The 15,793-nt window shown below is 45.9% G+C and overlaps 1 protein-coding gene across 3 annotated transcripts in view; it reads left to right on the top strand.

The window, feature by feature from the left end:
- SLC22A23 (solute carrier family 22 member 23) overlaps positions 1-15,793 on the top strand; it is a 207,972-nt gene that overhangs the window by 34,145 nt on the left and 158,034 nt on the right. The window contains exon 1 of one of the 3 annotated variants that reach the window (XM_053243659.1): positions 6,838-8,297. The exons of the other annotated variants lie outside the window; for them this stretch is intronic. Coding sequence (XP_053099634.1) covers positions 7,713-8,297 — 585 coding nt within the window. The 5' untranslated portion in view covers positions 6,838-7,712. Of the gene's footprint in view, positions 1-6,837; positions 8,298-15,793 lie in introns of those variants that run through there. 3 annotated transcript variants of the gene reach the window in all.

Raw genomic sequence — 15,793 nt, 5'->3', positions numbered from 1 at the left:
GTAGGGAAAGAGTGGAGAAAAAGGCATCCACCCACTAACAAATCTAAAATCCATCTATCTCTGGTTTATGAGGACAGGCATAATAAAACCTACCTTTATGACCCAATTCTATCAGCTGTCAAAGAACATACAATCTTGATGGCATCACACCTAATTGCCCTTGTGATTGTGCAGTATCCGTAATTGCTACCTTGTACTGGCTCAGCTCTTGTGCCAAGGACTTGGACACTGCGGTTGTGTCAGTCTAACAGTTCAACACAAGGCTTATAAGTGAAGGGTGCATGTGTAAGAGGATGCAGGAGTGATGGAGGCATGGCAACATAAGTCATTCTCTTATCTGTATTGTAACCATTGCAGTTCCCCTTTATGGAGAGGAGAGCTGGTCTTGTAGTAGCAAGCATGACTTGTCCCCATAGCTAAGCAGGGTCTGCCCTGGTTGCATCTGAATGGGAGACTTGATGTGTGAGCACTGCAAGATATTCCCCTCAGGGGATGAAGCCGCTCTGGGAAGAGCAAGTTCCCTCCCTGGCTTCTCCAAGATAGGGCTGAGAGAGATTCCTGCCTGCAACCTTGGAGAAGCCGCTGCCAGTCTGTAAAGACAATACTGAGCTAGATGGACCAATGGTCTGACTCAGTATATGGCAGCTTCCTCTGTTCCTATGTCTGGGCAATGCCCTGCAAAGAAAAGGCAAGACTATTGTTGATACATGGCCACATGGGCAAACCATCCATGATGACCCCACACGCTAAAGTGTCAGCAGCAACCGTACAAGCGCACCATGACATCCTCAGGAATACGCAGAAGCTGTGCAGACGTGTATTGAAAAGGAAATTCGCACCCCACCATGACAAAGGGACTCAAAACTTGCAAGATGGGTGAAAGCACAAATAGCATAGTGCAAATGTGTGGTTGACAGGCTGCTCTGCACCTGTGCAAGGACTCCTTGACTGGTACAGAGCGAAGGAGTTGTGATCCTGTCCTCCAGTCCATAATCATAACTGCGAACTCAGCCTGGAGCAAAGGCATATCACCATAGCCACAGACTGGCACACGCGAGCTTCAGCAAAGGAACAGAATCTACATATAAAGATGGATAGTGCAGGACCAAAACGTCATATAGCCATGTTACGTACAGTAAGACACAGGAAACAAAGGGAGAGTCAGTGCAGGCAGAATGGTGCAAACAGTGAGCGTGCGAACACTACGGATGGAAGAGATATTGGCGAGGAGCAACAATGGAGAAACGGTGCAAAGAACTATGTACAAGGAGACTCTTGCACAAATAAATGTGCTCCAAAGGTCTCAGATTCTGGGAATAGATAGACAGAAGGGCAGCTTTGTAATAGTACTTTTTTCTCCTTAACATTTCCCCAAGTATACAGCCTTACATCCCTGGGGAGAAGAAAAGCACCTGGCAGGGTTTAAACATATTATTTCAATTAAATCTCTGTTTCTTATTTGTGGCATTTAACAACTAGCTGAAAGGGCAGAAGAAGAAGAGAGAAACCCCAGATCCTTTTCACTTTACAAATGCAGCCTTGCTTGGTCACCTGAAGTGATTCTTCCCATAGCCAACCAAGTGAGTGACTACAAGCTTGAGTGAATATGCTGCCATTTTGTGATTGTTAATTACACCAAATATTTCTTTGGAGGCTGTGCACTTCTTTTCCTCTGGTCTGCATACCCCCAGTTGGGTTTTTAACCCAATCCACTTGCCAGTGTCAAATGCCCCCAGCCCACTGGCTAACAGGACATCTAATGTGACACAGATCTCCTTTCCAGAGCTTGAATTTCAATGGCCATTTCTGGGAAGTGAAGTAAAAGCAGGAATCATTTTTGAGTAGTAAGAGATGGGTCCAACAGTTTCCTACCACCTCTACATCCCAATGCAAATGGCAGAAGACCCATTTTATCTCCTAAGCCCTCTCTGCCTGGGTGCCAGAAAAGGATCTGAGGGAAGAGAGGGGATTGGTGGTGGCCACATAGCTATCCCACAAACCATTGCAAGAAGTTCCTATATTACCATTGGATCAGGGCTTATGAGAAGTCTTGTGGGGAGGCTGTTCTACCTCTCTCCCTCTATGAGTGCAGCTGTATGTTATTGGCCCTTTGGAGTGCACAAGCTTCATGAATGACACAGGTGTTTAGAGCAACTGCAACTCCTGTTTACTCTGGCCGATACAAAAGTGGCAATAGTTATTGTCACTCCACCTGCCAACACCGAGACCATGGTGCATTTTGTTACAGCTGCTGGTTTCCCTTTTCCTGATGCCCAGCTCACTTCGCCTTCTCCAGCACAGGTACTGGCTTGCCTTTCCCTCCCCATCTGATGAGCAGTTTCCTGCCACAGCAGCTCACTGGTAGGTCCTTTTTCCACAGGCCTAGGTGTCCTACCAGTCACCTGAAGAGGGATGTGGCTCCCATCCAACCCACAGGCCACAGGTGTTGTGAGGTCTGTAGCTGGATGGCTCAATATAGGTCGTCATCTTCATAGGCCTCCCCTTCATTGGTGGGAGGCTGGATTTTCCACACCACCAGCCTGCTGCCTGAACCCGCAGAAGCCTTTAACCATACACTCGATGAGTATGGTTTTCTTTTCACCATACTCCTCATTTTGGTGAAGCTTCTTCTTCTGAAATTCAAAGTGTCTGTGTTAGACTTCTTTGGTGATTCTCTCCCCCCATGTATGCTGAACTTGATCACACTATGGTCACTGTTCCCTAAGGGTCCATGACACTGACATAATGTGCCAGGTCCTCCAGGGTGTCACTCAGGATTAAATCCAAGGCTGCTTTCTCTTTGGTTGGTTCCATGACCAACTGTTCTAGGGCACAGTCATTGAGCGTATCTAGAAATTTGACCTCTTTGTGAAATTTGACCCTGACTTTGAATTTACCCAGTCTGTTTGGGTAATTGAAGTCACCCATTATTACTGCCCTGTCTCTCCTTGATACCTCCCTGATTTTCTTCTGCAACTCCCAGTCACTGTCATCATTTTGATCTGGAAGGATATAGCACTTCCCCAGTAGTACATTTCCTTTCAGGCCTTGTATTGTCACCCATAGGGTTTCTGTGGAGGACTCCGGTCCACCTAGATTTTTTAGCTTGTTAGATTCTATCCCTTCTTTAACATACAATGGTACTCGACTTCCAAGGTGCCCTCTCACTGTCCTTTCTATAGAGTTTATATCCAGGGATAACAGTGTCTCACTGGTTCTCACTGTTCCACCATGTTTCTGTTATGCCCACTATAGCTATTTCTTCATTAGCAACCAAGCACTCCGGATCACCCATCTTGGCTTGGAGGCTTCTGACATTGGCATATAAACACCTATATACTGAACCTCTTACCTGGTGTGTGTGCTTTTCCTTTTTCCTTTTGCTCTTTGACCAGCTAGCACAGCCTTCTGTCTGCTCTTTATGTGGGAGATAAGTGTTTAGGGAGAGTTATGGTTGCCCTGTCCCATCTGGCTTGGCCCAGAAAGGAGCACAGATGCACCTTAGGCTCAAATGACAGGGGAAGCAGAGAGGCCTGTGCCCCCCACTTAACTATTGCCTTTAGAAAGTTATTGCTTGATTGAGCTAAAATTGGGAGAGGCAGCACTTGTGGATTTTATGAATGATCTGCTGTTTCCCTCCATAATTCAAGCACTTGGCTCTAGAAGACATACAGCCTGAACTGGAGGGGTCTTCTTGTAGGCGCTCTTGCCCAATTCCCTACTTGATGCCAGAGGAAAGCAGAGGAAAGCCAGAGGTGAAACATCCCCAAACAGAGGCTGGAGAGTGAATTGTTGATGAGCTCCAGCAAGGGAGAGCCCACCACTTCCAGTGGTCCCTCTAATTTTTTTCATCTCTGTGCGGAATGAGTTTTGTTCTGAGCAGCAGTATCAAGGCACTGTGTGCACACCTGCATTCAGAGTGGGGCGTTCCTAATTCAACCTGAGCGGGATCTAAAATTAACTGAGTGGACATAAAAAAATGTGTGAGCGCGCACACATGCACACGCCTTAGAGAGAACAGTGACCACTTCCCTAGGTAATTGGTTCCATTGCCAAACTGCTCTTAAACAAATCTTTGCTGGCTTCTGTGTGGCAGCCCTTCAGGTATTTGAAGAGTGCTATCATAGTCCCTGGAGAGACTATTGATCTCTTAACCTCTAAAAAAAATAAAAACTGGCCTAGGCAGTTTACCAGTTAAAGAGACTTTAGTGATCCTGGAAAGAATCTATCTATGTGTTCTCTAAGAGTTGACACCGACTTGATGGCACTTAATCAATCAATCAAAAAACCATAGTCCCTGCCTTCTCTTCCCCAGGCTAAGCACTCCTAGTTCCTTCAACCTTTCCTCATAGGGCTTTGCTTTCCAGACTCCTAGCCATCTTTGTTGCTGCCCTCTGAAATCATTCCAGTTTGTCTATATCCTCCTCAAACTGTGCCCAGAAGCAAAATGAGATCAGACCACTGACAGATAAAGTGGAATTCTTAGTTCTCATGACTTGGAAATGTAACATGCATGTAAATGCACATACACATGAACACAAAACGTCTCTGTACTGCTTTCCTTCCAACACCACAGTTGCCAAAGTTGCTAGGCATGCTAGAGCTGCTCTAGAAGTACAACTGGATCCACTGTGGGAGTAACCATTCTGCTCAACCTCTTTCTGAGAAAATGTAAACCATTATATGGTCAGTTTAGTCACAACAGTCAGAGAAAGAGCCTGCAACAATGCGAAGGGGATGGGATCGGATGGGTGATCCATGCTATGAAATTAGGACATTACAAAGAAGCCATATCTCCATCTTCATCAGCGACACACTGGAAGGCATGTTCTAATGTGTGGGTTCCTATATGGGAGAGGCAATACAGCAAGATCAGTAATTTCTCTGTTGCACAAACTTTGGGTTAGTGCCCTTCAGGAAACAGGTGATCTCTTGACCTCTTAAAAAAACCCCAAAAAACTGGCCTAGCCTGTTTACCAATTAACTTTGGGCTAGAGGTGAGGGAGGGACAGCCACTTGGTTGGCTTTCCAGAGCACAGCCTCAGAGCAATGGGTGCAACACAATCCTATACATGTTTCCTTGGAAGTAAGCCCCACTGTGTTCAGTCTGGTTTACCCCCAGGTCAGTTTATGTAGGACTGCAGTCTTCTGTCTACGCACACTTGTAAAGAAATGAATATATATTAATGAACTGCTGATAATTATTTTCCTTCTGATGTGGTTTCCCCAAAACTGTTTATACAGTAAATGTTTTAAAGCCAGTTGTTTATATTAGTACTTCATCCATCCAGCATAAATATTATATCTATTGCTGGAAAATGCAGTACAATCAGAATTGTACAGCCCAGTCTGATCTGAGAAGTAAACCTCACTGTGTTCAGTAGGGACTGAACATAGGACTGCAGCCTGTTAAAATTGCATTCTGGCCTCTATGGGTACTTGTGTTTCTTGTCTTCATTCCTCTCCTTTCCTAAGCTGAGACATGGGTCCCTAAAAAGAGAGATCTTATGCAGCTCAATTCTAATTCAGTTCTAACCCTAACCCCCCAAAAGAGCCTGCAGCCTAGTACTAATTTCTGGGCCAACAGAAGAGTTTGAGATACTAGCACAGTGTCCTTGATAGAACATTGCACTAATACTGCAGTAACATCATGTTGGTATTATGGAAAGATGTTAGTGCAAAAGTGTTAGATTAGGCTAGCAGGGAACAGTTAAAGTTCCTCAGCATCTGTTCAGTTTAAAATATTGTCACAAGATGAGAGGGGATATGCAAGGATCTAATGATTGGAGATTTACTTTCAGGTTATTTTCTCTCCTTCTACAAAGGTGAGTAACTTATTCAGTACTGAACTGCCCTCATAGATGTATGTTGAAATGAAAAAGCAAAGCAATATAATTCTGACCTTGCAACTGGTTGGGTATAGCCCAAACACTGGAGCTTAACAGAGGTACTATTTCCTAGTAGATAGTTTACTATCTAAGTCAATATTTAGCTTCGGTAATATAAAGACTACTAAGTTTCTCTTGAAACTTGCCTTGCAAGAGAGCTGTGTGTTCCAAACAGTGCTATAGACAGACCCAGCTAACTGCTAGATTTTGTGTTTTCAAAATAAAAGGGAGAGGGAATAGCCATTTTTGGTTTTTTTTTGTCCCAGAAGCCCTTAGTGCAAATTGAAGTCTGCCTCACGTAGAGAGAGGCAATGAAATCTGCAGAAGACTCACTATACTGTAGTCTTTCTTAAGACTGATGGGAAAGCCCCCAACTCCAGAGTTGGGGGCTTTCGCATCACGTCCAGATTTGTTGTCTGCCTCTCTTCCTTTTTATTTTGCTTTGCTTAATAACATCCAGCCTGAAGAAGGATTTTCCAGACTTCAGAACTCAAAAGCTTGCTTTTAACTTTGTGATAGTGGAATTGAGCCTTAAATCCTGAAGATAAGCCCTACTGAACTCTGGGATTCGCACCTGCACAGGGGCTGCAGCCAGCCTGCAGATGTGAAATGGAGACTGACCTTGGAAAGCAAGGTCTGAAAGGCTGCAGTCCTTTATAGACTCACCTGAACAGTAAGCCCCACTGAAATCAGTCAGGGACTTAACTCTGAATAAACATGCATGAGATCAGGCTGCTGCAGGGCTGCGAAGTGCACCCTGCCCTACTTTCTCCTGAGACGATTTCCAGTTATGAAAAGCAGCCCGTAAGATCCTTTGGCTTGGCAGTTGTCCAAAGCTTCCCGGGCTCTGGCAGGGTCCTCTCGTCGGACACGCTTCTGCTGCTGGTCGTCAAGGCGCGGGAGTTCCTGCTGTTCCCTGTAGGGGGAGCAGGACGGCCGCTGCGGTTGAGGACAGCAGCAGCTGCCGCCGCAAGAGGAGGCGGTGGCGGCGGAGGAGGCGGAGCAGGTGCTGCGGCCGCGGTGGTTACCTTTACCTCTGGGAGAGGAGGAGACTGAGGCTGGCGATGGGTCAGGGGGCCGGGCTTGCAGGTTGAGAGCGAAGCGGAGGCTTGGGAGAAAGAGGCAGGCAGGCAGGCGAGGCGCCGCGAAGCCTCCCCATCTCCCTTCCCTAGAAGGGAAGCCTCTCCTTGCGGCTCCAGCAGGGAAGGCGGAAAGGACGTCGCGGCACCGGCCCGCCGAGCACCGGAGCTAGTTGCGGCTAGGCGCGCTGAACGCGGCTCTTTTCTGCTCTTCAGCTCGCCGGAGAAGGGGAGCCGCCACCCCCCCACCCCCTCCCGGGCGACTGTTGTTGGGGCTACTGGCGGGAGCGCGCGAAGAAGAGCCCGGCGCCGGCTTCCTGCTCCCCCAAGACCAGCAAGGGACCTTTTCGCCTCCCCGATCGCCGCCGGGACAGCTGCGCTGCGTGGCCGCTTGGGGGAAAGAGCTGCACGAAGGTTAAAGGCGGCGGAGAGAGAGAGAGAGAAAGAAAGGCGGGCTGGGGGTGGCGGCTGCTGCGGCTGGGCGCGCCAAGAAGCGCGGGGAGGCAAAGGCGTAAGACCCCCGCTCCAGGTTGGAGACCGAGACCTCCATAGAACACACATGTTGGCGCAGACCTCTGCACAGAAAACCTCCTTCGCTCCCCGCGACGCATTGTTGGGTCGCGACAGGCTTGCAGAAGCTGGGCTCGCGACGGCAACGCCGCCAGCCGCCGGTACGCATCGTGCGCCGCCGCCGCCCCCAGCTTGCTCTATGTGAGCTTCTCCGGCTGCTTCCTCCTCTTGCTGGATGGCGATAGACCGGCGACGAGACGAGGGCGGCGGAGGGCGGCAACTGCCCGAAGAGAACGGCTCCTTGCCTCCCGGAGAGGCGGACCCTGCGGCTGCAGCAGCGACAGCCGCACCCCCTGCAGGGGGTCTGGCCGCGGAGATCCAGAGCCTGCCTCTTCCTCCGCCGCCGGCACCGCCGCCGCCTCGCTCCGGGTCTTGCTGCAGCCCTCTCTTGCTGGATTACGATGGCTCGGTGCTGCCTCTCCTCGGGGGCCTGGGTGGTGGGCACCAAAAAACTCTCATTCTTCTCACCTGGATCCCGGCCCTGTTCATCGGCTTCAGCCAGTTCTCGGACAACTTCCTCTTGGACTCCCGGTGCCAGAGGACAGACGGGCAGGGCAACGGGACAGGGCACCCGCACCTGCCTGCCCGGGCCCCCGCTCCCAGCCCCATCTACAACCTCAACAACAGCACCAGCTATAGCAGAGGGATGCTGGCAGCCCCGGAACTGCCCACTCCCGAGACAAAGAATGCCAGCGATTGTCAGTGTAGCGAGCGGCACTACCGGATCACGGGCGGCCTTGAACAGAACGTCGTGAGCAAGGTAAGAAGGACTCGCGGACGTGTGAAGCTGCCTTCTACCGAGTCAGACTGTTGGCTCATCTAGACGGCATCTAGTACTGACTACGCTGACTGGCAATAGTCAGACTGGCATCGGGGTCTTTCCTAGCCCGGTTACCCAAGATGCTTTAATTAGAATTGAACCCGGGATCCTCTGCATGCAAAGCATTGGGGTGGGGTGGGGGTGGGCACATAATCTAGACGTTACAGTTTCACTGGAGAGGTCATCTAATTTTGGGTTTCCCCCAGTGGTGCAGGGCTTAATTTGTGCCAGGGCCCACCTAGGCTCAGTTCCAACATTGCTTTCCAATGCAAGGTCAGAAGACTGATTTGGATAGTAGGGCCAGCCAAGAACCCTTCCAATCTCCATGGAGAGGGCAATTAATGGGTCGAGGCACTTCTAATAGTCAGCAAAGCCCCAGCATCAGCTGAGATGCCAGGACTGGTATGCATACTTTTCATGCACTTGTCTGATGTGGTATGTTTCCTGTATGGACCACCACACCAAAGGAGGGTGTTCGTGTAGCATTCACATGATGCTTCTGACATCTCAATTGGTCCTGAGTGTTGGAATGTAGAAGTAGTAATAATGTGGCTCTATATGCAAAGGTGGCTTTCCTTTACCACAGATTCCTCTTCTCGCATTTGGGATTAAAGTTTTTAACTGATACTGTGTGAGAGAGAGTCTTGGAAGATAATGCGAATGTCTGAGGAGTGCAGTAGCAGCATTCAGGTGGATTTCAAATAAAGGCATTCATATAAACAAGGAAATGGCATTGGGTACTTCTCTAAGGCTTACTGCAGAGGGTGAGTCTTACTTCTGTCCATCGTATGTGTCTGAGCAGTATAAGGGAATCTTCCACACTGGACAACTGTGTGTTCAGTGATGTCATGTGTAGATTTCCCAGGCTCTGCATTCTAAAGAGGAAGTAGGCCTTATCTCTGTTGTCCGAGTCTTTGGCATGGTTTCAGTTCATAGGATAGCAGTGCCTGTTTTCATGGTGGTCCTACAATTCCTGATGATCCAATGTCGGGCATGTCCCTTGTGTTAAGATCCAATCTACTCATCCTCTTTCTTGGTAATTGATTGCATCTAAGCCATGTTTGGATGTTCCCTTTTGATAAGATCTCTGTACCCTCCTGCTCTGCCTGTATAATGTCTGCTTCCTCTGGGATGTAAGTTTCAGTGTTCTTCTAGGTGTGGGTTCCATTGTATGTGTTTCTCAACTAGCATCTGCAGCTATTGCTTACACTAGGGCTGCTCAACTTTGGCCCTCCAGTTGTTTTTGGACTACAACTCCCATAATCCCAAGCCACAGTGGCCAACAGTATTCCCCCTAACAAGGATTTCCAGATGCTGTTGACTACAACTCCCAGCATCCCCAGCTGCAATAGCCTTTGTTTGGAGATTATAGGAGTTGTAGTCAACAACCTCTGGGAATCCCTGTTAGAGGGAGCACTGGTGGCCAATAGTGAGGGATTATGGAAGCTGTAGATCAACATCTGCAGGAGGTCCGAAGCTGAGCAACCCTGGCCGACACGAATGGCACTTCAGTAACAGATTATTAATTTTAGACAGAGCTACCCATAGTATGACTGGAGTGTTTATCATTGGGAAGCAAGTGTGCATGTGATGAGCTTAAAATGTGAGGATGCTCACACATCTGTGAGCTTAAAACAGCTTCCTGTCCACTGACAATAATGAGCACAGTTCTTGCCTTGTTAGCTGATCCTATTAGGGATTTTCAGATCTTAGTGAGATCTCAGGATGGGTGAGTTTTTCAGCATCTCTAATTGCGGAGAGGTCCCAGGAGAAACACCCAAATCCTCCCTCAGGGCCATTTCATCCATGATGTTCCCCCCACCACCCTGAAAAATAAAAATACTAACTGTTACTCTTGATGGATTAGCAAGCTTGTACAATGGTTTCCTAATTCTGATGGCATTATAAATGCCATATCATCACACTTCACACACTGTACCTGGTCCCACCCTTCTCTCCCATGAGGTTATCGCTATGTAGGGAAAGCTTGTGAAGCCATCCTGTATCATGCTTTTGGCAACGTGCACTACAGCTGGATACTGTAACTCTGTATCAAGAGATGACAGAAGTGGTTTTGTGTGCTAATCTTCACTGACTTACCTCAGCAATGATTTATTGCTATCTATGTTAAATCGGTAAGATATGTAGTCTTGAAATGGCTTGGCGTGATTTTTTCTCTAGCAACCCTAGTTACCACTTTACAAAAGCAAAATAAAGCAGGATCCCCTTTTGTATGAATATGGAAACTCTGATACAGTTCAAGAGGAGTTATGCTCTGGTGTACTCTGCTCTGCAAATCAGTTGTGGATTGCAAGCCTGGCTGGAGATGGAATCTCTTTTCAAGAAATTCAAAAATGATTTGAGAATCCTGGACACACACACACACACACACACACACAGTGTATGCACACATGCGTGTGCGCACATGTTAAATCCCATTGTTGCCTTTGGTCAAACAGGTTTTGCAGGTTTTCATAAAGAATACAAAAACCTGTTTACCAGAGGTGAAAATGAGAAATGCCATGAGTACCAACCTTGCTTTTCAAACTGTTCAGCTTTCTAAATAAACTATCTTCTGCCTCTGGCACATGTATGTTAATAAATGACCTGTAGGCACATGGAATTGTGTAGAACATTCAATACAGACACTTATAGTGTGATCCTATGCATGTTTAGTCACTATGTCTTGTTGAATTCTGTGGGATCTCAAGTAAATGTGCATAGGATTGCAGCCTCAGTCCTTTTGTGGAGAAAATTAGTTCTCAGGTGAGTAAGCTGCAATCATTTTCTCCATATTTATTAATGAACGTGTATATGGACTCATATTTCCAGATACTGTAACTGAACAATCATTTGGTCTAATGATAGACTAAAGGGTACTTTGGTACCAACTATCTCTCCAGTATTGCTCTAGTAAACAACTGTAGCATAAAATGAAACTATTACATCATGACTGTAGTTCTCTTAATCCCCAAACCCAGAGCTCAGCAAAACTCCCTTCTGGGAACTGTGAGTTTGGAAGGAACTGTGCTGATAACTAGGTATGGAATCATCAAGTGACTACATCCTTGCTCCTTCTTGCCACATACACTATCTTGTGGCAACTATGGAAAATCATTTCAGCTTTTAAAAAATGTGCGTGGAGACCACCATGCCTTCTTTTAAAATAAAGGGTTGTAAAGCTATGCCAAGCAAGATCTCTTGAAAAGTTCACAAGCACAGTGGTTCTAAATGCACATCAGATGAAACATTTCTGTTTTCAGAGTGGTGAAAACCAAAACGGATTGTGAAGAGCTCCAAAAGGATCTCTCCAACCTGGGTGAGTGGGCAACAAAATGGCAGATGCAGTTCAATGTATATATGTGTAAAGTGATGCATGATGCAAAAATCCCAGCTTCACATATACTGTAGTTGACTGGAAGAGATCTTGAGGTTATGGTGCATAGCCCAGTGAAATGTCAATCCAATGTGTGGTAGATGTGAAAAAGATAAATTCCATGCTAGGGATCATTAAGAAAGAAATGAAAATAAAATTCCTAATATTATAACAACCTTATCTGTGGTGCAGCAGTTTCTTGAATGTTGTGTGCAGTTCTGGTTGCTACATCTGAAAAAGGAATACTGTTGAGCTAGAAAAGGTGCAGAAGAGGGCAACCAAAATGATCAAGGGGGGTGGCGCACCTTCTTTATGAGGCAAGGCTACAGCATCTGGGGCTTGTTAATTTAGAAAAAAAGACAAAAGATGACCGCGGTGTATAAAATTATGCATGGTGTGTAGAAAACAGATAGAGAGAAGTTTTTCTCCATCTCTTGCAACACAAGAACTAAGAGTCATCCAGTGAAAGTGACTGGCAGGAGATTTAGGACCGACAAAATGAGGTACTTCTTCCCACAACACAGGATTAATCTATGCAATCTGCTGCCTCATGGTATGGTGATGACCACTTAGATGGTTTTAGATGGGGATGAGGCAGATCAGTGTAGGACAAATCTATCAGTGACTTCTAATCTAGATGGTCATGTGTGATCTCCATGTTTATTCAGAGACCATATGCCCCTGGACACCAGGTGCAGGGCAGCAACAGTGGGAGAGGGGACACACCTTCATTTACTGTTTGAGGGCTTTGTAGAGGCATTTGCTTTATCGCTCTGAAAAATAGGATGCAGGACTAGCTAGCGGGCCTCTAATTATCTCTTAACTATGGTTAAAAGTTTGAGAACAGACTGTGGGTTCACACTTGCTCCTTCTCTGGTGAATTCCAGAGGCAAATTCTTCACTCTTTATTCTTGTCAGCATTAACAGTTCAGTGTTACGGCTGGTTTGATGCTCACCTTCTCAAAAAGTAGACAGCTTGACTTGTGGTGGGGAATGAGCTTGGAGAGATGCACACTTTTTGGTAAAGTCCCTCTTCTGTCCTGCCCTCTTCCCCATTTTAACTTGCCCAGTGAGCCTTCTTAACTCTGCTGATATAGGTAGTTGTGCTAAATATGGTTAGTTTAGGTGAGATTTCCAAACAATTTTCCAACTTTGCTTTCAAAAGAGGGAGGAATTCGTACAGGAGATGAACAGAGAATGGGGGAGAGAATATGCAAGCTTTTGGCCAATTCCCAATATTTTAATTATTAAGAAATGGGGAAAGTTGTATTTGCCCAGGATTACATCTGTGCCACTAAATAAAGTTGCACAAAGGTTTATTAAAGCAATGTGTGTGGTGAAAATGCCTGTGTTCTAACTATGTTGCTTGTAAAAGCGATAGAGAGATCCATTTATCTGCCCCCTCCACAATGTCAGTCACGAAGTCTGGTAATTTTGTCAAGTGTCCATTGTTTGACTCCTAAATTTTGGGGCTGGCTCTTGAATCTGGAGAAAATTTGTCAAGACCTGTGCTAAGTATTAGTAGTATTAATGGTAATACAACATCAATTAAAATATTTTAATGGGTAAAGAGGTGTTCTCCTTACTGGCATCTTATATATGAATATGAACATTGTATATTCCAAGAGTACTGGGGCAGAAGCCTTTTTAGAATTTGCATTTATTGATCTGGATGTTCCACCTCCATCCTGATTCCAGATAAGTGGCTATGGTTTTTCAGTGGTGAGAGACACTTTCTCCTTTTTTATTACACTTATTCTAGGGTTGACCTTGACATTCAGAACAGCTTTTTGAGTTGAGTCCACCCTCAGGTTAAGCTGTGACCTGCAATCATTGGGCATGGCAGCACAGAAAACAAGTTAATTTGTATGTGTCTAATGCATACATTGAAAAAGAGCTGACATTATCACTTGAAACTGTCACTGAGTCTATTTTATCACAGATCTCGGTTAATGTCCTGACTTCAGTTGTAACTCACAGCCTGTAATGTGGTGTTTCAATAAATCTTTTGCTCTAAATTTATCTCTGTATTTTTTTTCTTCAAAGAAATGTCAGATTGTATTAAGAATTGCAGTTAAAACTTATTCCTATTCCTCCTCATTTATTCTTATCAGATGGAAGGTGCTGATGGGGCATTTAAAGGTATTGAGTGTTTTAATTATTGATGTCTTTGGTGGGCAAAACTCTGATACCGCTGTGCATTAATTAGTGCTAGCTGATTCATACAGGAAGTTTTAAAAGTATGTTTACTGGTATACTTCCCACAGTTTAGAAAAGATGTTATTGCTTCATCAAAAGAGAAATATAGATATATAGAAAATGATTTTAAAAGGTATGGGGTGGGTTAGAATAATTTGCACCTCTCAAGCCAAATATCCAGTAGCTGACACCCCGACTAAGTTACTAAATAGTACTACTCAAGTTTCTCTAAAGCACTACTCAGTTTCAATGTAACTTGCTTTAAGTAATTTAGTCAGGATATCAGCCTGTGAACTGAAATTAGTTTTATCTGGGTGTTACTACTAAATTGAGACCCATGGTGCCTCCTTATTCAATCATCACTCTTATCAACCCAAAGTTCTTCCAGATTATCCACGTGACTTCCAGTTTAGAAAGCACCGTAAGAGTTTTCCAGTTTCCATGTTGTCAGGTTCTGTATACTGAATCCGTTCCAGGTGTTGCTTCTCCATAGAATTCCAAATATTGATGTTTTTCTCATGAGGTATGAGAGCCACACCAGCACCAGTCCTTTCCTCACTGAGGATGTTCTTGGAATATGTTAATATATTCCAAGAGCCTTTGGTGCTACTGTGTTGGGATATATTCAGAACTTAGACCTGGTACTTGTGACAATATTACCGTGACCTGGTACTTGCATCACACTGTGACTATAGTGCTGCTCCTTTCCTTACTGCTGAGATAACATGCCCACACTATGTGGGAGAAAATCAAGACTACAGCTCCTTCCCGTACCAACATAAAACCAGTTACTTGAGGTTTGATGCTGGCATGCAGAGGGTCTCTTACCCCTGTACTTCTGGGCCAAGGTCCAGGGCCTCCATACCCCCTGGGGTCCCCCAAATCCTCTTTAGTCTGTCCCAGGTGGTGTGGTTGCCGAACCCCCGGGCCACACTGCACTGGGCCCGACGAGCGTGACTGTAACCTGTGCCGAATGTGAGCTCTTAGTTAGAGGCAGGGGAAGTGGGAAAGAAATATGTGGGATGGGAATATGTTAAGTTGCTAATGCATTTCTGCCAATGCATATTTTCATTAATGTTTCCACTAATGCAGAAATGTTTCTGCTAGTGCATATTTGCACTAATAATACACCTGTTTTATTTTCTCACATTCTTGTGAGTTCAGTTGCTGTTTGTGCCCTCAAGAACCCATGTGTTAAAAATACTGCATGAGTCACTGTGTGTGTGTGTGTGTGTGTGTGTGTGTGTGTGTGTGTGTAAGGGGATGATGCTAAACTTTGTAGTTGGGGTGGGGACCAGGCTCCAAAGGCCTTCTGGTCCAGGCTCCAATATTACCTAGGTGCACCTCTGCTGGCATGGGAACCAGCTTTAGCATGGGTGCTCAATGACTTCTCATGTCACCCAGAGGTGCACCTAGGTAATTTTGGAGCTTGGACATAAAGACCTTTGGAGGCCCTCCCCTCCCCTGCAAATTAAGCATCATGGTGCTCAGCCGGGTGACCACACCACCCATGACAGACTGAAGAGGATTTGGGGGCCCCCAGGGGCTGTGGAAGCCCTGGACTTCGGCCTGGAAGCCCAGAGGTGAGAACGCCTCTAATGTCATCCTAGTGGTAAAGAAAGGAGTGACACTGCTGCTCGTTATATATGGGGGTAACGCAAGCACCAGGCCTTGAGTTCTTCATAAAACCTAACAGCACCACCAAAGGCTCTAATGACAGTGTAATCTGATTACATCTCTAATCACATTAATTGCTAATTTCCCTTGCATGCAATTTTGAAGTGTCCTTATATTGTTCAGGGGAGTGAAACAATCGGGGTTGGCAAGCTGGAGCTGAGGAACAGAGATGACATTTCATGTT

This window comes from Hemicordylus capensis, chromosome 4 (assembly GCF_027244095.1).
Source record: "Hemicordylus capensis ecotype Gifberg chromosome 4, rHemCap1.1.pri, whole genome shotgun sequence".
Taxonomy (NCBI): domain Eukaryota; kingdom Metazoa; phylum Chordata; class Lepidosauria; order Squamata; family Cordylidae; genus Hemicordylus; species Hemicordylus capensis.
This window is presented reverse-complemented; position numbering and strand designations above follow the sequence as displayed.